This window comes from Zonotrichia leucophrys, chromosome 14 (genome assembly GCF_028769735.1).
Source record: "Zonotrichia leucophrys gambelii isolate GWCS_2022_RI chromosome 14, RI_Zleu_2.0, whole genome shotgun sequence".
Classification (NCBI taxonomy): Eukaryota; Metazoa; Chordata; class Aves; order Passeriformes; family Passerellidae; genus Zonotrichia; species Zonotrichia leucophrys.
Genome location: NC_088184.1, coordinates 1,199,219 through 1,221,087, shown reverse-complemented (window position 1 = coordinate 1,221,087; position 21,869 = coordinate 1,199,219). Strand labels below are relative to the sequence as shown.

Here is a 21,869-nt window from a genome sequence, read left to right as displayed (position 1 = left end):
TTGATGTTAGAGGGCTTTTCCAACCACAATGATTTTCTGATTCAGTGATGTGGGGAGCACCTCCATTCATGTTTTTCCTCAGTGATTCCAAGGCTGCTTTGTTGCTAGGATGCCATGAGTACCTATGAAGGCTGCAGAGTGTGATAGGCAAGATCAGGGATATTGTCTAGGACACCACAAAGTATCAAGAGAGCATGTGCATGAAATACATTTATGTAATTGTGTTTTCTACCCTGCTCTAAACAGACACAGATTGTTTATAAAAATTAACTCTCTTTTGCCCATTAGTGCACTGCCATCTTCCCCCCTTTTAAAATCCCAACAGCCTTCCCCAAACTCAGCTCTGACTTTTCACCTGACTGTCCCCAGAAGTGGATTTGTGCACCAGCATTTGCCATCCATGTCCAGAACCCTCATTACCCCAAGAAATCCCACTGTGCAAGCCTTCCAGAGGTGGCCAGAGGTGACATAGTTCCATGGTCCCAGCACAGAGACCACTGAAGCAATTCAGGTTCCTCTCAGCTGCTGTGTTTGATTCAGTAAGGAGTTAATAAAAGTGCATTTCTGATTTAGGTAGCTGTCTGTAAAGCAGCTGTTTGGATTTTTTCACGTTGGTTTGAATGTGGTGGAATACTTGAGGGGCAGCAGTTAGAGTGCACTGGCCCTGTTCAGTGTGAGTCTGTTCTCTCCATGGCCTGGCTTCCTTGTGCTTGCAGCACGTGGCTGAAGAGCTGCAGGACCTGCTCCAGTGGCTGATGGGAGCCCCAGCTGGACTGAAAATGAACCGAGCCTTGGATCAAGTCTTGGGCCGCTTCTTCCTTTATCACATCCATCTGTGGATCAGTAAGTGAAATTGTTTAACTTCCCAGCCTCCCTTTTCATCTCTTCCCTCTGAGTGTTTAATGTTTGCCTAGAGGTGAGTAATGAATCAAAATGCACTTCTGCAAGTACAGACTTGTCTGGGAGTCTTCCTGCTGTGGGAACTGAAGCCAAAGTTGGATTCCCACACAAGGAATTCATGCATATTAAATAAAGTGCTGGTATTGATGCTCTGCAAGAAGTGTGGCTGCTGCTGGGGCTCAGTTCCTTGGTGTCACTGGTGGTGAGTGTCCAAGGGAAGGCACTGCTGTGAGGGTTTTGTGCTCTTTGCCATGTGAGAGGCAGCTCTTGGGATAGGGATGAGAAATGTGCAAGGATGCAAATGCCAGCCCTGTGCTATCTCAGACTTCAGCTTAGTGCAATTTTATTATTTCAGTTTCTTCCTTGAAATAAAACCCTCTTGTTATCCTTGATGGAGGAGTACAGGCATGATGGACATGAACTCCACAGTTATTTTACTGATTTGCTTTGCTCACCAGTCAAGTATGGTCTTGTTTCTGTGACTTTGCCTCACTTTGGTGATGAAAGAGACTGTTTGTCCATACTGCTTTATTTTACAAAAGCCATATGAGGTGGCTTTTGTAGGAAGAGCAGAAAAACAGGAATGGTTGCAGTAAAGGTTGATGTGTGCAGTTAAAAATGTACTGAAGAACCTGGACACAAATGTAGGAAATCAAATGTTACATCCCAGATTGGGTAGGGATTGAAACAACCTGGTCTGGTGCAAGGTGTCCATGCCCATGGCAGGGGGTGGCACTAAATTATTTTTAAGGTGCCTTGCAACCCAAACCATGCCATGCTAATTCCATAAAATCCCATGTGGAGAATGGTGACTGCTGTGTTCAAGCTGTGCACACTCCTCCCCATGCTCCCAGTGGGCAGAAACTTGAGGAGGAGAGTTTTTGTTGGCCCTCCTAAAGAGAAGATGGCATCTAAAGGAGTTTTCCAGCTGCCCTTCCATGTTGTCATGGCTCTGATTTCTGGAGCAGCATTCTAGGGTGAAGGGAATCAGCCTTTTGAGAGGGCCAGGAGGGAGATGACCCAGTCAAACACTGACCCTGTGCCATGTCCACCAGGCTACATCCACCTGCTGTCCCCGTTCATTGAGATGATCCTGTGGTACGTGGGGCTGTCGGCCTGCCTGGGGCTGACCGTGGCTCTCTGCATCCTGTCCGACATCATCGCGCTCCTCACCTTCCACATCTACTGCTTCTATGTCTACGGGGCCAGGTGAGTCCCCTCCCTCTCTGGGCTGTGTTTGGGAACCCCTCAGGCTGTGTGGAGCATTCAGTCCTGGTGTAGTTCTCCTGAATTCACTTTTTAACTCACAGTAATTTCTTGAAGTCTTTTTTAAGCCTGTAGAAGTGATGGGCACAGCAGTGCAAGCAAGCCATGTTTCATTTCTCCTCCATTTAGATATTTATCTGTTGTGGTAGTGACCTAGAAAATGAAACTGCATGACAGGCAGAGGACAAGAAAGCAGCTCACCCCATCCCTTTGATCCAGCTCATGGTACTCTCCTCCATTGCACCCTGCTAGAGATTTGGAGGGGAACTGGAGAAGAGGAGGAGCAGAGGGGAACCCCTGCAGTTTAGGAGGAGCCCCAAAATCCCTGTCTGCCCTGCTTCAGAGGTCCTTGCCTGCACTGTGGGGCACAGGTGGCAGGTTTGGGGTTACAGGGGGTCTGTGACACTATCCTGGTGTCATTGTCTGGAGGGTCCCATGGCCTGAGAGCTGGGCAGAGGCTCTGAATGAGCAGGGGGAGTGCGAGGGGCTTTGGGGCACATCTAGGGCTTAGTGGGCTTCCTGTGCAAGAGGTGCCCATCACTGTGCTCTGTTCCTGCTCTCCTCTTACTTGTGCTGCACCAAGGAGTCCCACAGGCCACAGGATGTGCTTGCCAGGGAGATGGGATGGATAGAAGAGATAAAGGACCTTTTGCCTTATAAAGTACAGAATGGCCATTGTCCCTCCTCAGACTTTACATAGGAAACAAGGACAAGAAATAGTAAATCTTTAGATATGAGTAGTTCAGGAAATGGATGGAAATATTGAGACCTGATTTATTAGCCAGGTCTGTTGTGAGCACAGGTCTTACACCCAGAATCAGTAATGTCAGGAGTGGGAGGTCTCTTCCCAACACCTCTAATCACTGGAATTTCTGTGTGGGTCTGGGAGGAATGGCCTTGCTCATCCTGGTTGTGCAGAGTGGTAGTAGGAAGTAGGAAAAGCATTTTGTCAGCTGATTGCTCTTCCCTGGAGCTGCAGGGAGCCAGCCTGTCTTGTGTTTGTCAGAAGTACAGAGTGTACAGCTGTGTGCTGTCCCCATGGACAGCCAGGAAGAGTCAGCAGTCACCCACAGCCAGCACAGCCCCTTGAACTCCTGCAGCTGGCAGGAGGAAGGATTTGCTGGTTCAGGTGCTGGTGAAGCCTGAGATCCCCTTGTGGAGCAAACACAGAGTGAAACGAGGGCAGGCATGTGTGTGCAGGCAGAGGGCAGGTGGGGCAGGTGCCACCGCAGCAGCACCCCTGGGTGTCATGTCAGGGGTGCAGGGAGAGCCTGGCCTTAGAGCCATGGGCAGGTGTGTGCCAGAGCCTGGAGGAGCTGTCCTGGGCTCCCTCCTGCCTAGGGATTAGTGCACCAAGCTGTGCCTGCCCGTCTGGAGGCACCATGCCAATTCCTTGAAGCACTTGGTGTTCCTCAAACCAGATTCTTCTCTTGGATGAGACTCCTTACCTCTGCTTTCTCATTGCTGCTGTGAAATCTGAGCAGCCTTCACACCTTAGCTAGCCTGGTTTGCCAGTCTAGCTTTTGTGGCTCAGGCTTTCTCAGACTCCCTTCTGCCCCACACATTGACCATGTACCCTTTCTTTACCTCCCTGTGTGTTGGCACTGCTGCCCAGGGCACTTTGTGGCTCCTCTCCATCCCAAGGGCTCTTTCTTCCTTGCTGTTACTCCATAAAGAGGTGTCTGTTTCCCACCCCTTGTCACCCCAAGTGTCCCTCACGGTTGTCATTTTCTGTGAGGGAAGTAGCTCCAAGTCTCATAGCACAAGTTCTGAAATCCCAAGGAAGGGATGCACTGGGGGCCACCAAGCATTTCACTGGTCTCTTCCCACCCTTAAGGATTTTTAGAGCTGTGGGCTACTGGGGAAGCTTCAGGGGCTCCACTCCTCTCCCTGGTGTCTCTGCTGCAGAGGCACAATTGCATTGCATTGACTCAGGTGTGGGGGCAACACCTTGGCCAGCCCTGTCTGGAAGGGTCTGAAGGCAGGGGAAGGGACAGATCTGAACTGGGGAGACACAGGTGACCTTGGGGAAATAGGATTGCTGGTTCTTCTCAGAGAATCATGGAATGGTTTGGGTGGGAAGGGGCCTTAAAGCTCATCTTCTGCCATGGCAGGGACACCTTCCACTACCCCAGGTGCTCCAAATCCCATCCATCCTGGTCTTGGCCACTTCTGGGGGTCCAGGGGCAGCCACAGCTTCTGTGGGCACCCTGTGCCAGGGCCTCAGCACCCTTTTGCTGCAGGGAAGGTGTTGCCATGAGGCTGGTGCTTGCTGCAGCTCCATGGCCTGGCCATTGCCCTGCAGTGGCCCAGAGCTGGCTGCAGCAGCCCCGTGCCAGGGAGCAGCCCAGACAGGCTTGACTGAGCCATGGGGGTTCATCTGCAGCATTCCCAGAGTATTCCTTTTGCCCCCCCTGGCTCTGCAGGTGGGTGAGTGGGCGTGGGGCTGTGCTGGTGACAGCTGGGTGCTGCTGGAGCTGGGAGCTGCCAGCTGTGCTGCAGAGTGGTCTCTTTGCTCAGGCTCTACTGCCTGAAGATCTACGGCCTGTCCTCTCTGTGGCGCCTGTTCCGGGGCAAGAAGTGGAACGTACTGCGGCAGCGGGTGGATTCCTGCTCCTACGACCTGGACCAGGTAGTGCCACAGCCCTGGGGACAGCCCAGGGCACTGCCCTCAGTGATGCCCTCCCTCCTGCTCTGACTGATACTGGGACACAGACACAGGAGCCTTTGTGGTGCCCAGAACAAGGACGTGTCCCAACGCTCTGAGCCCACGGCTCTTCTGCAGCCTTACAGCACTCCTTGACTGCCTGCAGCACCCCTTCATTGCCATGGACTCCTTCCTGCCCTCCAACACCCCTTCCTTACCTGCAGCAGTTCTTCCTTCCCTATACCACTTCCATTTCCTGCACCCCTCCCCTTCCCTGCCGTGCCTCTTCCCTGCCCTGCACCCCTTCCCTACCCTGCACTCTATCCCTGCTCTCCACCATCCCATCCCACCCCACCCCATCCCATCCCACCCCATCCCATCCATCCCATCCCATCCCACCCATCCCATCCCATCCCATCCCACCATCCCATCCCATCCCACCCCACCCACCCCATCCCACCCCATCCCATCCATCCATCCATCCATCCCATCCCATCCCATCCATCCCATCCATCCCACCCATCCCATCCCATCCCACTCCACCCCACCCCATCCCATCCCATCCCATCCATCCATCCATCCATCCCATCCATCCATCCCATCCCATCCCATCCCATCCATCCCCATCCCACCCATCCCATCCCACCCCATCCCATCCCACCCCATCCCATCCCATCCCATCCCATCCCATCCCATCCCATCCCATCCCACCCCATCCCATCCCATCCCATCCCATCCCATCCCATCCCATCCATCCCATCCCATCCATCCCACCCATCCCATCCCATCCATCCCATCCCATCCCACCCCACCCATCCCACCCATCCATCCATCCCAACCCATCCCACCCATCCCATTCCATCCCATCCCATCCATCCCATCCATCCCATCCCATCCCATCCCATCCCATCCCACCCACCCATCCATCCCATCCCACCCCATCCCATCCCATCCCACCCCATCCATCCCATCCCATCCCATCCCACCCCATCCATCCCATCCCACCCCATCCATCCCATCCCATCCCATCCCATCCCATCCCACCCACCCCATCCATCCCATCCACCCCATCCCATCCCATCCCACCCCATCCATCCCATCCCATCCCATCCCACCCATCCATCCCATCCCACCCATCCATCCCATCCCATCCCACCCACCCCATCCATCCCATCCATCCCATCCCATCCCACCCCATCCATCCCATCCCATTCCATCCCATCCCATCCCATCCCATCCATCCCATCCCATCCCATCCCATCCCATCCCATCCCACCCATCCATCCCACCCATCCATCCCATCCATCCCATCCATCCCATCCATCCCATCCATCCCATCCCACCCCATCCATCCCATCCATCCCATCCCATCCCACCCCATCCCACCCCATCCCACCCCACCCCACCCCACCCCATCCCATCCCATCCCATCCCATCCCATCCCATCCCATCCCACCCATCCCATCCCATCCATCCCATCCCACCCCATCCCACCCCATCCCACCCCATCCATCTCATCCCATCCCATCCCATCCCATTCCATCCCATCCCATCCCATCCATCCCATCCCATCCCACCCATCCCATCCCATCCCACCCCACCCCATCCCACCCCATCCCATCCCACCCCATCCATCCCATCCATCCCATCCATCCCATCCATCCCATCCCACCCCATCCCACCCCATCTCACCCCATCCATCTCATCCCACCCATCCCATCCCATTCCATCCCATCCCATCCCATCCATCCCATCCCATCCATCCCATCCCATCCCATCCCATCCCATCCATCCCATCCATCCCACCCCATCCCATCCCCGCCCTGCAGGCTGAGCTGTGCTGGGTGCTGCAGATGCGGAGCTCTGAGCCTGCAGTGGCAGTGGGGGAGGGCTGGAGGCAGTGGGAAATGTGGTGCCCAGCAGTGTTGCCACAGTAACAGCCGTGGCAGCGTTTCTATTAAAAGGCCCCGTTTCATTCACGTTGTGCTGGAGCCTGGCCCACACACTCTCGCTCAGGCAGAGGCAGTTCTTTGTGAAGTGCTGTAAGCTCTTTTTAATTTCTGAAATGCCATGCAAAAGTCCAACAGAGCCTGAACTGCTGCAGGCCAGCAGCTGCAAACATCACTGAAATAATACAATAATATTTGGAAACTTGCAGGGTCAGCGCCTCTCTCTATTACAACAGATAACCTTGAGCTTCTTGCACCACAGCTGAGAGCTGGTTTTCTGTTTCTTTGGTGATTAAAAGCCTCCGTGCCAGGTTTGCATCATCTCCTCCCTGTGTACTTTGAGGAGAATTGGTTTGGCACTTGAGGCTTCATCCTGCTGCTCTGGAGACCAGAGGGAATTGTGTCGCTGGCCGGGTAGGAAGAGACATTCAAAGCAGACCTTAAAAGACTCTTGGAGGTTTAAACAACTGCAGTGGAGTGATAGGAGAAGGGGGAAACAACTGCTGTGAGGAGAATGGATTGGGTTGTGATTTATTCCTGGTTACATCCCTAAAGCTGTGATGCTGATCCACCTCTGTGCTGTGGCTGCTGGGTTGTTTTCTTTCATGACATCCTGCAGCCGTGGTCCCTTTTTGCAGAGGTTGCAGTGCCCTGTGCTCCTGTGGCCTCTCTGATCTGGAAGTGGTGACTGGAAATAGAAGAGTCAGGTTCCTGTTTGGTATAAATCTGAATTCTCCCACTTGGAATTATTTAGACCTACGCCAACCTACGCTGGCCCAGAATAAAAATAACTTTTTCTGTGGGCAGTGGAGCTAATGACACCTCCTTCCTTAGGGATTTTTCTCCTGCATCCTCTAAATATTGCTCCCTGACTCCAGCTTCTCTCCCACCTTCCCACTGAGCAAGAAGCAGAATTCCTGTGGCTGGAAGCTCAGCCAGTTGCTGCTGGGAATGTTTATCACAAATAATTCTGTCAGGTTTGCCCCAGGTGCCTGCACTGCTAAAACAAGGAGGAACAAAAGTACTTCTCAGTTCTTTCCAGAATTCCCATTCAAATTACCACTTCTTTGTTACTTTCCATATTTCTCTGGTAAAATCTGGTCAGTGGCTCTAAAACTTTTGGGGATAGAGAGTGGAAAAATTGCAAGATCACTTAAGTCTAGTTTCCTAAGGAAGCTGGCCTGAAATGGGAAATCTTGAATGTTGTCTGTAAAGGAAAAGTGCTGTCAGGATCCAGCTTTTATCTTTCCAAATGTACTCCCATAATAAGGAGTGTTGAAGAAGGTCCAGTGAGAGGAGAAATACTGAAAATATCTAAGGTAACAGCATTATTCACATAGGCAAGATAAAAACACATTGAGAAGTCCTGCAAACTTCTATTGCCTCAGAGTCTCCTATATTTTATTTGTAATGTATTTTATTTTACCATTGCTCTGCTCATGATTGTGTTTCCTTTTTCCCTAGTTATTCATTGGCACTTTGCTGTTCACAATCCTGCTGTTCCTTCTGCCTACGACTGCACTGTATTATTTGGTGTTTACCCTGGTAAGATTTAACCCTTTAAATAAGTCAAACACTCTCTTCTGAGGTAGTAAAAAATGGTTTCCTAGACATTTATGGTCATCCATAAAGAAAATAAAAATGTGGATGTCTTAGGAAGGATTCTCTCACATCAGCTCATGTTTTTATTTTTCCAAAGGACATTCCCAGCAAATCCTGTCCACAAGACAAACTGTTCTCTTTACTTTCTCTCAGAAGTTGATGTTTCTGTCCACATCTGTGGTGATGGCCTCTCTAGTCTGATCCAGAACTTTTTTTCCAGGGAATTAACTTGCTGTATTAAATGTTTTCAGCCAAGTTTTCCTCAGAGGTTTGAACTTCTTTATTTTTTTCCTTCTCCCAACATGACCAGTCCTCTCCACAGTCTGCCCAGAGCCAAATTTTCCACAGACAGTGGCCATCACATGCTTTCAGCATCTTTTTTGAGCCCTCTCTTTTCAGATGAGCTTGGCAGCAGAAAATAAGCATTGTGACAAAAGGAGGTGCTTTATGCAGGGACAGAAAACACAGAGCAGGAAGTTCATTTCTGCCTTGCTTAAGCTCTACGTGGGGTTTCTCCAGGCTGAAATGAGCGGTTGCAGCTCACTGTTGGAGAGAGGAAAATTTACATTCACTGGTACACAGTGATGGAATTGACTCAAAGTGGGAGAATTTGGGCTTCCTTTCCAACTGTGGCTGTTGAAAGTGGAATAGTTCTCATGTCCTTGCTGGTCACAGCTTCTCCAGCTGTAGGAGCATCATTCCAGTTACCCCTTAAACCCAGACTGGTGGGGGCCCTCACACAGGGTCTGGATGCTCAGCACTTCCAGCCATCACACCCACTTTGGGAGGCCTCAGCTTAGCACACAGCAGTGTTAGATCCAGGCTCAGCTCAGGAATTTACCAGTGTTTAATCTCCTGTTTCCTGAGATGTTCTGTCAAACTGGTTTTTGCAGCTCCGCTTGCTGGTGGTGATTGTGCAGGGCCTCATACACTTGCTGGTGGACCTGATTGACTCCCTGCCTCTTTATTCCCTCATCCTTCGCCTCTGCAGATCCTACAGGCTCGCAGGTGAGTCCCTCAGCCCTGCCCCTGCAGCACTTCAAGCATTTTGCATTATGTGCTTGATTTTGGTGCACTGGCTCACTCCTGAATTGAGGATGCAGTGGGGGTAGGGAAGAACCCAAGGCTTGAGTTGTGCAGGTGTCCCTGCTGTGAACCAGTTCCTGCAAGGAGCAGGATGAGGATGTCAATGGAAAGGAATCTGAACCTGAAGCAGAATCAGGAGCACCTTTAGAAAGTCCTTGGCCACTAAAAATTGCATCCAAACAAGCACCGTATAAACAGGGACTTATTTTATTGCAGTTCCAGACTACCAGGTCAGGTAAAACTTCTGTGAGTCAAACATGGCATGGAGCTGTGCCAGGGCAGGTTTAGGTTGGATATCAGGAAAGGCTCTTCCCCCAGAGGGTGCTGGCACTGCCCAGGCTCCCCAGGGAATGGGCACAGCCCCGGGGCTGCCAGAGCTCCAGGAGAGCTTGGGCACTGCCCTCAGGCTCAGGGTGGGATGGTTGGGGTGTCTGTGCAGGGCCAGGGGCTGGGCTGGATGATCCTTGTCCTTTCCAAATCAGGATATTCCATAGTTCTGTAAAACAAGCTCATAACTTTGGGTGTTTGGCCTCTGAAACAAGCCAGATCACAAAAATACTTGGAATATCAGCTGTTCCAAAGGGTTGGATCTGCAGTGGTTGCAAATCAATGGAGCTCTTTCAGTTCTATGCTGACTTTGACTGGCTGAAGCCCTGGTGTTTGGATGAATTTCAAAGCTCTGGGCAGAGTTCAGATAATCATTCCCTTTTTGAGACTAATCTGTCACCATTTTGAAACCAGTCATTGTTTTTTCACTTTGGATAACCATAAACCAGGGCTGGCACCAGAGTAAGGACTCATTTTGGAATGCCTTTGACTGTCCACAGCTATGGTTGATCTAGTTACAGTCAAGCACATCTAAATTATTATCTCCCATCCTTTTAAAGAGCATGCAGCAGGAATTTAGCATAGAAGAAAGAGCTTGATCATCAGTAAACCAAGGCCAGTCATCAAAGGCAGAGGAAGCTCGAGGCAACCTCAGCAGCTTTGTCTGCTGGAGCACTGCCAGGCTCAGCTTTGGGAAGGTAGAGCTGAGCTCTGTTACCAACTCTGGTGCTTTTCCATGGGAGCCTTCAGCAGGTTCCTGTGAATTTCCTGGCAGAAACCTCTTAAACCCTTCAGGGCTGTCTTTGGGGAACAGGAGATGCTGCTGAAGAAACCTGACCCAGTAATGGGCAGGATGTAGGGCAGGAGGAAATCCTGGTGCCACTGAGAGGTTTCACACCATGAATTCCTTTAGGTTATGTAAGGCCACGGGTTACTGCTCCTCATTCCTGTCCAGCCAGGTCTGTGGTGCAGGAAACAAGCCCCCACCTGAGCAGGGATTGACTTCTCAGCTGTGTTCCTTAAGTGGCACTGCTGCCTGTGAGAGGAAGAGGCATCTCTGAGCAGTTCTGCAGCCTGTGTCCCTGCCCCAGCACAAAACTGTGGCATGGCAACAGGAACAGATGGAGCAGTTGAATCCAACTCAAGGGACTTGAGAGAGTACACATCACATGGTGTGCTCACTGCTGAGGTGCTGCCTCCCTTGTCAGACTCAGAACCTGGAGAAGACATCCTCTGGCAGGTGTTAGGGCAGCTGATTTTACAGGCACCATCAACATGGTTCTACCAACATGAATGGATGTTTTTTTGCTGGTGGAAAGGGGGTTGAGTTCATTGTGGCTTGTGGCTTCCAAGTTCTTTGATTCAGTGCCTGAATTGACAAAATACTTCACTGATGAAGGCCAGGCCAGGGGTAGGTGAATGATCCATCCACACACAGAAACTAAATGCATTATTTTCTTTCTGTGCATCCAAAATGAAATATGTATGACTTCCAAAAGCCTTTCTTATCTAGATCACATCTGATGTCCTCTGTGCACCCAGTGCCAGCTCAAGTGGTGCCACCTTGGTTGGGATGGGGATTCACAGCATGAAGAAAGGAACAGCAGGGGTTTCAGGGCTCTCAGAGTGCCCACACACAGGTTACCAGCATTGTTTGATTGTGAACAGGCCAGCTCGTTTTTCCTGTACTTCCCTTTCCCAACATTCACACTGGAATTGCTGGGACAGGTTTTGTCACAGTCCTGTAGGACCTGCCACAATTGCTGGATTACAAACCCTCACTTGAGTAGTGGTGCCATGTGAAACAAAGCAAATAGATTCATGTCCTGAGCTCTCCTGTGCCATTGCTGGTGCCTTTGTACAGGAAAAGCAGAGCCCTGAGCTCTGGAGCTGGCTGGAAGTCAGGGAATAGTTCAGGTTCTTCTGTGCTGGAGTGATCTGCAGGAGCCTGAGCCTTCCCCTCTTCCTGTGAGGAGGGAACTGCTCAGAGTCCTGAGCTCTGCAGTCACCTGCAGGTCGTTCCAAAATGAATTTATAGCCTTTTTGTGCTCGTGTTTTCTTAGAAGTTTAAGACTCTTAAGCAATTAAATTATCTAACTAAGAAAGTGTTGGCTTGTATCTTGAGAAGGAAGCTGTGTGGCCAGGACCTAGAGAAGCAGCATTTGCTGGGATAATGGATTACTGTTCTGGGGTCAGACTCCAGAGTGCCCAAGCACATATCTGAACCTTCAGTGCCTGCTCATTTCTGTCTCACTCTGACAAACTTTGCCAGAAAAGTAGTTCCTGGAATGGCTTAGACACTTCCTCATAGCCAAAGCTCTGTGAATCACATTGAGCACTTTGGTCATCCAGCACATTTGCTTGTAGAGGCCCAGGGTACTCAAACATCTATTTCAAGCCACTGGGGAAGCCCCTCTATCAATATAATCCAGCAAAATGCAGATAAATCACTCCTGTCCTGGACAGAAAAAGTTTTATGATTTGGGGAGAGAGTTTAAACCAGAGCTGTGTGCTAGAGAAAAGCATTCTATCCCAGGAGTGAACTGTATTATTTTAATTAATTCAAAGCTTTAGGAAAAAGAGAAAACATTTTGGTTTTTCAGTGTTCAAGAGTCATAGAGATACTGCAGCAATGGCACTTACAATGGTGAGCAGTTATTCTGTTTGTGCTCCTGTCAGTGTTTGATCTGTGCCTTAGTCTTGGCTCATCTTCTTACCTGCAGGAAAGAACAACAGGGCATGCTTGGCTGGAACAGGTTTGCAGAGATGGATTGGTGATTTTATTTCTGTGAAGTTATTTGACATCTCTGTAAAAAAAATGCCTCTCTGATCCAAGCTGTTACCTTTGAAACATTGTATTAAATCTGTGTGTGCACTGTGTCACCCTTGGAATCCAAAATCTTTCCTATTTATCTTTACAGTATCGGCAATGAGGCAAATCCAAGAGAAAATAGGAAAGTGGCAGGTTGGATGGGGTTAGCCTCTTAAAAACATGTGGATGCTGGGATTAATGGGCAGGGATTGCTTTGAAATGTTTCAGTGCCTCCAGGTCAGCCACTTCCCTCCCTCAGCCTGAACCAGGGACAGATTTGCACTGTCCACATGAGCACAAATTAAAGCCAGGCTCTCTGCCTGCTGCTAACATGGAGTTCCCATTCTGAGGGAAGTTTGGGGAAAGTGGAAGGTTTTTCCAGTCCCTCTGTCATCCTCAGGTCTGGCTGGCTCATTTCTAGGCTTTGTGCTTGCCCTAGGACTGAGTTTTCAAGCTGGAGGTGGGAGGGGTTACTTTTAATGGAGCTGTGACATTAAGCTTAAAGAATTGTAGAGACATCCATGCTTCCTGTTGAAAATGGGGAATGTTCCCAAATCCAGAAAGGTTAAAGACAGTTTCTAGGGAATCAGTGGTCAGCCAACAGCACTGGGCAGCATATCCATGCTCTGTGCTCCAGGCATTGAACCATGGAATATCCTGACTGGGAAAGGACCACAGGGGTGATTGAGTCCAACTCCTGGCCCTGCACAGGACACCCCAACAATCCCCCCATGGGTTTGCTTTCCTTGTTTTGTGTCTTTGCAGCTGGAGTGAAGTTCAGAGTCCTTGAGCAGCAGGATGGAAAACCTCTGCGTCTCCTGATGCAGGTAAGGGCCCTGTGCCTTCCCCCAGGGTTACCCCAGCCCCTCTGTGCTGCTGCCACTGAAAGGCTCCACTTCAACATTATCAGCTCTAAAATGCTGAAACAAGGGGAATAATCTCGTGTTGCTGTGGCTGCTTTCTGTGCTTGTGTCCTGTTTGGAGGAAATGCAGTGCCCTGGATGGTGTGAAGTGAAATGCAGAAGGGGAGAAGGAGAAACACAGAGCTGTGTTACTTCTGGGACTCATGCCATTATCACCTTGTGGCTCTGTGCAGCTTCATGTCATAATTGCTGAACACTGGGAGAAGCAAAAAAAGGCAGAATGAAGCAGCAGGAAAAGCTCTTCCCCTCCAGTGGTGCTGGAAAGCTTTGGCTGCTCCATGAGGCAGCAGGATGAGAGCCTGGGCAAGATGAGAGAGGAAAGGGCCTCCTGCTTTTCTCCAGGGTTGTTCTGGTGAGGGGTATGGGCACAGCTCACCTGTGTTTTTGTAACCCCCCATTCCATGCTCTGGCATCAAAGATACTAAAGGAAATTATCTTCTGAAAAGAAATTGTGGCAGCAGGGAAGTTCTCCTTACACTTTCAGGAGTGAAATTTCCATCTCCTGACCCAGCAGGAACACAGCCATGTCCCAGAGAGGCTTTTCTTGCTCTCTGCATCCTAAGGAGGAGAGGCTGCCAGTAGTGTATAACACTTATAAAAGCACTTGGACACTGGGGGAGTGTGTGGGAAGGATTTAACTGCAGCTTCTCAGTCCTTTTGCTTTTTCCATCACTGTCCCACCCAATTTCAGCAAAGGTCAGGCTAGCAGGGAACCAGCAAACCAGCTAGTAGCAATTCCAGAGGGAATCCCTTCTACAGATGTCTTCTAGGGTAAAATCAGCATTCTCTGAGCAAGCTGTCTTCCCAGCTCCTGCCTTTCAGTGGTGTAAGAACCAAAATGTGCCATCCTCCATGGCCAGGAGACTCCAGAGAAAGGAAACCAGACCCAGAGATGAGGCATAGGAGGTGCTGAGCAGAGGCTTTGGCATCAGTGTGTGTGAGATGAGGTGGATGGAGTCTCCAGAGAGAAAAGACCACGACTTAAAGTGCAAAGGCAATGAGTCATATGACTGTGATGAATTTTCTTTGGACCACTGCAGGAAGATCCATTTTTTATCTGGAATATAGCACAAGTCATCACCTCAAGAGGTGGAAGTGCTGCTGTAGATGTCTGTCCCAGCCTTCTGTTCCAATAGTAATGAGCAGATAGTCAGAAAAGGTAATTTTTTTTCTTTCTTTGTGCTGGTGGAAATAAAAAATGGGCTTGTGTCAGAAATTCTGCTGAATATCCCACTTTGTGATAGGCCTTTGGAGAGGGTAGTCTAGAAAACCTATTTTTAAGTGAAATTTTTATTTATTGTACACAGTGATGTGGCTTTCTTGAGAATCTGCAGTGGCTTTGCCCCCTCTCTGTGTGGAAGCCCCCTTGGAGCAGTGCCTGGTAAAGTCAGGCTGGATGCATGGACCTAACCCAAAATAATTGCAGCTGTAGGTGATAGTCTGAGCTGTCCTGTGGGGCACTGGGGATGGATTAGAAATCAATAATGCTGGCTTTGAGCATTCCCAACCAGCTCCTGGCTCAGCCAAGGGATTATTTTTGATTTTTAAGATAGTGCCTCTGGAATGCAAAGTCCAGACCCTGGAGGGGGGCAGAGGATGGGGGATGATATTTCCATTTCAAATGCTACTTAATATTCTTCAGGAACTCTTACATAGGTCAGTATTTTCATTAGTGTTTAAAGTCATTTCTTTTGGTGCACAAGAAGAAATATTTCTGGCAGTGTGGTTCAACAGAACTGATAGCCCAGGGAGAAAACTGGCTTTAAGCTGAAGGAGGGCAGGTCTGGAGTAGATATTGGGTAAAAATTGTTCCCTGTGAGGGTGGGCAGGCCCTGGCACAGGGTGCCCACCCTGGATCCCTGGCAGTGCCCAAGGCCAGGCTGGGCAGGGCTGGGAGCAGCCTGGGACAGTGGGAGGTGTCCCTGCCAGGGCAGGGGTGGCACTGGATGGGCTTTAAGGTTCCCTCCAACCCAAACAGTCTGAGATTCTGAGATTGTAGATCACAATGAGTTTGATCCATTCATGTACCTTGTGCTGAAAGTCTCATCTTCTCCAGCAATTGCTTTGGAAAGGGTTAAACAGCAGAGGAAGGGAGAAGGGAACAGCTCCTTTAGGATGGATATCCTAGCAGGGTTTATTATAGCTTTGACCTACAGAACATTCATAAGGGGAACAAATATTGCCTCTTCACTAATAATGAGTTTTGCCTGTTTGCTTGCATTGGTACCAGGAGAGGCAGGGATGTGAATTGCTGTGGGTGTAAGGAGCCCTGGCTATTACAGTGGCCAGTGCTGCCCCTGGGTATCACCTCTGCACCCAGAGATGCTTCTCAACAAGAAATGTTGTGTCAGACCTCCCAGCCCACACAGCTCATAGCCAGAGCAGCACACTCTGTGTCTCTCCCTTGTGGAGCAGCAGTTCCTGTCCTCCTCCCCCAGCATGTTTGCACTTCAGACACTCTGCTTTGCCTACAGCTGAGGAAATGGGCAGAAATTGTTCCTTGGGTTTTACAGCTGTTGGTGCTGGGGACAGGTTTCTTTGGCCTTTTTTCCCCCTGCTGTTTATTCTATTTTATAATTTTCCCTGCAAGCAGCTGCCCTGACCTTTTGTCTAAACTTCCTAGAGATGCTTCTGTGTACAGGCATTTCCCCTTCTGCTTGAGCAATCTTGTACTTTGAAACTAATTTGACAAAGATCTCCAGGGTTAGTTCTAAGGAACTCTTAGCTCAACCCTGGTTTCCAAGGGCTCCATCTCTGTAGGCACTGGGGCTTCATCCCTCACCACTCCGTGAGCTCCAAGCAGCTGAAGCAAGCTGGTGGCACAGGCAAACTCCCAGAAACCCAGATGCTTTTTAGTGGACAAAAAAAATACTCAGCTTTGACCAAGTAGTGACTCTGTGCATGGGTTTGCTGTCTCTCTTTCCTTTGTGGCTGGATTCTGTGCTGTGAATTACAGTCTCCTTTCCCAGAGCTGCTTGGTTGGTTCCAGCAGAGCTGAACCCTTCTGCTAGAGAGGGATGTCCTTCCATTTCTCTCCACTGACCAAGCTCTGTAAGTCCCCATCCTGGGCATCTCTCATGGTCTATGCTCTAAGCCCATCTCTTTTGGTCCTTTGGTGGCTGTGCATCCTTTTCCTGCCACACTGGATCCATTCTGGGGACTTCAGCTGCCTCCCTACCCTGAGTGCTTCACTGGGATGAGCATTCCCAAGGTCTGACATGCTTCTGTCACCCCTTGCACAGTAAATGTGTCTGTTCACATCCCTGTCTTCAAAAGGTCAGTGCAGCAACTGGGGACCGTGGGCACAGACTTGGGGTGGTGATTGAAGTCAAATTAAAAAAGATTAACTCAGCCAAGGAGACTTAATTGAAAATGGTAATGAGGAACTGTGTGGTGTGATCCTGTTGTGCTGACACTTGGTTCCACTGGGTGGTTTCAGTGATACCAGGTTTGACTTCACACACAGCTGTGGGCTGAGGGCTCATAACAGGTACAGCCAAATTCCAGAGGAGTTCCTGGAGTCCCAGTGCATCCCCAGTGCAGTACTAGATGTAGATTTAAATTAGGTATTAGGAAACATTTCTTCATGGGAAGGGCAGTGAGACAATGGCACAGCTGCCCAGGGCATGGTGGAACCACCATCCCTGAGATGTTCACAAGCAGTGTGGATGTGGCATTTGGGGACATGGGCTAGTGGTGGCTTTGCAGTGCTGGCTTAAGGGTTGGACTCAATGATCTTAAAGGTCTTTTCCAAACTACAAAATGCCATGACTCTGTGATTCTGTTGCTGTCTGCTGTCTCTCCAGCACTGTCCCCTCCACTCTGGTGTGTAACACACTCCCCTCTCATTCCTCTCATGCTGGTTCTTGTCTGCCCCTCTGCTTGGGAATGATTCTAGCAACACCCCTTGCCAAGCTGAATTTGTTAATGTGGGGGCTGTAGGAGAAGGATAAACAGCCTCAGCAAGGCAGGGAGGGTTCTGTGCTGTGTGAGGAGCAGCACTGATGCTGCCCTTGCTGCTGTCCCTCTCTCTCCACACAGATCAACCCCCTCTCCTATGGAGGTGTGGTCCAGACCTACAGACTGCCCACCTACAGCTGCTATCCCAGGGACTCCTGGGCATCTCTCTGCAAGAAACTCTTCCTTGGAGAGCTCATCTACCCCTGGAAACACAAAGGAGACAAGCAGAACTAAAGACAGTGGAAGAACTTGGGAACTTGACCTGAAAAACTTAACAACTCCTAATGCTTTGGGACCAAAGGCTGCTCAGAGCCAGCAACTGCTCCATCCCTTTAAGCAGATTTTGGTAACATAGGAAGGGCTGAATTTTTAAAGGCAAGTATTTTTAAACGTTATTTTTCAACTTTCTCCTCCCCTGCCCTGTGTTTATATATTATGCTAATGATTATTTTGGAAGCAAAAGGTGAAACCCATCAGTGCCTCATGAAACCAGCACTCGGTGTCACAGAGGGAGCAGCTCCCAAATGCTCTGGGGATGAATTTCTCCTTCCATGTCAGCTCACAGGGCCATAGCAAATCAGCCCCTCAGGTGGTTTGGAGCCACAATGCTGTGGTGCCTTCAGCCAGAGCATGTTTTTATGCTTCAGACCTCAATCCAGCTGATCAAAACCATGTGGAGAATCAGCTCGTGGAGTCCTACACTGAAAACTGAACAGCAGGGTGTCTGAGCTCATGGGATATTTATTAATTTCTTTTGAGGAGGGCTTGCACTCACCCTCACTGCAGCACCAGAGGTGTTGGAGAGTGAGGCTGGAGGCCCAGAAGCACAGACTGTTTTATCATGATTCTGTGATTTCTCTTGGGAGAGTGCTTTGGATACATTTCCAAAGTGCATGAGTGCTTGGCTTTCCATGTTCTGGTCTCATTTTGATGTGTCTCCTATTCTCTCTCTTGGAAAGGGTGCCTGTGCACTGGAGGATGTCCCACTGGGCATCAGTGGTTGTGTCAAATTTAAATACAGTCCTTACCCAAAATACAGTCCTGACCCAAAATACAGTCCTGACCCAAAATACACTTCCTGCAGCTCTGCTCATTCCTCTGCCCCAGCTCAGACAAGGCCTTTGAGGTTTCTTAGGGCCATGTGAGGGAGGCAGGACTACATGGGCACTACATGGTGCCCTGTCACCCTGAGCCAGGGCAAATCCCTGGGAAAGCCAGTGTGGCAAAGCCCCCTCACCATCTGCCATTACAGGCTCTGGTGGGACATCCCTGCCTGCAGAAACTGCAGAGAACAGGCTGTTCTGTGCTTAAAACTCCTGTGCAGCATCTTCTTGTCCTGGAATGATCACTACCTGAGGAATTCTCTGCACTCCAGGTGTGAATAACTGCAGGCTGTGATGTACTCAGTGGATGAATGGTGTAAATAACATTTTCACTCCAGCTGAAGTCAGAGTCATGAGCCCCATCCTCACCTGGCACTGAGCAGAGCAGGTTTACACCTCACCTCCCTCTCATCTTTCCTGTGGAGCTCCTAAATGATATCCCCTGGTTCCTCCCACGCCTGCACAGTTCAGTTTGCTGACTGCTGTGAGAAACTTTGTTATTTTTGGTCTTGTGAAAGTAATGTTTCTAATATCCTGGCTTTTAAAATCTGTCTGTGGGACCAGACAGTTCATGCTGGTCCTAATCAAGGTCCTTAGGTGCAAATGCCATGATATCCCCAGAGACAGCCCAGAGCCACAAACACCAGCATCTGTGACCTTCCTACTGGGACCCTGCCAGATGTATCAGATGTTCCAGCGTTGGGTTTGTTTACTGAAGGCTGATACTGACTCTGGCGTGGGGAAATACCAAACCAAGGAAAAGCTCCTCCTCAAACCTGAGATCCTGAGTCTTCTGCAAGGGAGAACCTGGAGCAGCCCAGCTGGGCCGTGGCAGCTCCTTGTGCTTGCAGTTCTGTGGCACCCAGAGTGGTGCCTGAGCTGCCTCTCTGCTCCTTGCACTGGCTGTTCTCCTTGCCTGCAGTGGTATCTGAGCATCTCAGTTGCTCCTGCTGGATGTTTGCCATATCTCTCCTCTTCCTTTCCAGTCCCTGCTGGAAGAGTCTTCCCCCACCCTTTCCGACTGTGTGCAGGGACATTGCAGCAGTGCAGCAGACATCCTGCTCAGGAGCACCTGACCTTATGTCATCTCTCTAATTAGAGTTAGGATCTGCCTCATCTTCCACAGCAGCACAGACTGGCCCAGTGCTGGCATTTCCTCAGGGAAGAGGCTGCTGGCAAGGCCCTGGCTCTGATTTGTCCTCAGATCCATGTTATCCAGAACAGCTCTTGGATGAGAAGTAGTTAAAAATTCCAGTTCTCCCATTCCTACCATGCACCCCTTATAGCAGGCTGCAAGCAGGCTTTGCCAGCCATCAGTCAAAGACTCTAATCTTACAGACTTTTTTTAATACTGCATTTCCTTATTATTATTTCTCCCACCTTTTGGTTCCCAGTGCTGCCACAAACCCCCTCGTTACATAGGCAGGGGGTTTGTGAAGGAAAATGTGATTCACTGTGTGAAAAACTCTATCCTAGAGAGAAATTCTGCCTTGGAGAAATACTTTCTTCCCCTAACCAGGACAGAGTGTGACAATGCTGAAAGGAAACCTCAGTAATTATTGCACTGAAAGCTCTGGTTATGGGTTTGGGAGTTTTCCCTGATGCTGCAGCTGGACTGTGCCCTGTTCAGGCCCACACAAAGACTCTTGCACAAATACACAGCCCATATATTGACTTCCAGTAGTTAAGGAAAACCTGCATTTCATCCTGCAGAATATGAGCTGCTTTCCTTCTGCCCTGTGCTGCCTCTTCCTGCTGCTCCAACACCCTCTTCTTGCTTAACTCTATCCCTCAGTGATTTAGCCTTTATGATGGTCACACCATCCCAGGGAGCTGCTGGAGGTTGTGATCATGTCCTCCAGCCCCTGCTCATGCAGGGCCACCCAAGGCTGGTCACCCAGGACCGTGTCCAGGTGGCTTTGGGCTATCTCCAAGGATGGCAGCTCCAACAACCTGTGCCAGTGGCTGATGACCCCCACAGTGAAAGGTGTGGCTGGTGACCCCCTCAGTGAAAGGTGTGGCTGGTGACCCCCTCAGTGAAAGGTGTGGCTGGTGACCCTCACAGTGAAAGGTGTGCCTGATCCCCCCACAGTGAAAGGTGTGGCTGGTGACCCCCACAGTGAAAGGTGTGGCTGGTGACCCCCTCAGTGAAAGGTGTGCCTGGTGACCCCCACAGTGAAAGGTGTGGCTGGTGACCCCCTCAGTGAAAGGTGTGGCTGGTGACCCCCTCAGTGAAAGGTGTGGCTGGTGACCCCCTCAGTGAAAGGTGTGGCTGGTGACCCCTCAGTGAAAGGTGTGCCTGGTGACCCCCTCAGTGAAAGGCTGTTCCCTCTCTCAGCAGGGTTTGAGGTGTTTCAGTTGATGACTCTCGTCCTGGTGTTGTGCAGAGCTCAGTGACACCGTAACTCAGATTGCCTCAGGAATGTGAACATTGGCAGTGCTGTGCCATCTCTGCTCCTGTTCCCCCTCTTCAGGCACTGCTAGCAGCCCCATTGCCTTTTGGGGGATAAAGCCTTGGTTAGGGGGGTGCCTGTGCATTGACTCAGATCCCTTTCCTGCTCCTTGGTCCTTTTCTGGCCTTGGGAGCAGAGAGCCCTTTCCTGCCACACTCCTGCCTGTGCTGAGCTCACAGGGGGAGCAGCACCCCAAACCTGGCAGTGTCCAGGTCTGCAGGGTCAGGGAACAGCCCAGAGTGTGGAGCCCTGGGCTGTGCAGGGGGAGTGTGCTGTGCACACACAGGGGATGGCTCTGGATCTCAGCTCATCTCCCACATGACAGGAGGCCACAGGGCTTCCCAGCTGGATTGGGAGCTTTGGGTGCAGGATAAACACGTTCAGAGCAATCCAAGCCCCATGTGGGCAGCTGATCTGCCTTCCTGGATGAGAACAGTGCCCACCACCTTTGTCTCTAGCTCACCATTCTGCATTAGGGGTTGCTGCAAGAGTCTGTCACCTTTGGCTCCAGCCCTTATCCACACCTGGGCCTCAAACCAGGAAAGCTCAAACTCCCCATTTACCATCTCAGCAAGCTAAATATGAGGAGTGTTCCTGCACTGATGAGTGCTGCAGGTGACAGAACACTCCCCTGCATCCCAGGCAGGTGCTGGGGAGCAGTGGAGGTGTTTGGGGGAAGCTGCAGAACCCAGGCCCAGCTCAGGGCAGGGACAGGCTGCAGCTCCTCTGCCATCCACTGTTATTGAACATCTGGCACTGGGAAAGTTCCTGAGAACTTCACAGTTCTTGTAATCATCCTCCTCACGGTGTTTTCTGGTTTTGAGTAAAGTATTATAAAAGA

At 50.3% G+C, this 21,869-nt stretch overlaps 1 protein-coding gene across 4 annotated transcripts in view; it reads left to right on the top strand.

Moving 5' to 3' along the window:
- Window positions 1-21,869, top strand: part of PIGQ (phosphatidylinositol glycan anchor biosynthesis class Q) — a 39,043-nt gene extending 17,174 nt beyond the window's left edge. For 3 of the 4 annotated variants that reach the window (XM_064725747.1, XM_064725748.1, XM_064725746.1), the window contains exons 5-11: window positions 717-843; window positions 1,956-2,109; window positions 4,687-4,798; window positions 8,227-8,307; window positions 9,258-9,372; window positions 13,355-13,416; window positions 17,554-21,869. In XM_064725747.1, the coding sequence (XP_064581817.1) occupies window positions 717-843; window positions 1,956-2,109; window positions 4,687-4,798; window positions 8,227-8,307; window positions 9,258-9,372; window positions 13,355-13,416; window positions 17,554-17,706 (804 nt within the window). In that variant the 3' untranslated portion in view covers window positions 17,707-21,869. The remainder of the gene's footprint in view (window positions 1-716; window positions 844-1,955; window positions 2,110-4,686; window positions 4,799-8,226; window positions 8,308-9,257; window positions 9,373-13,354; window positions 13,417-17,553) is intronic. The other variant, XR_010442019.1, reaches the window with a different exon arrangement.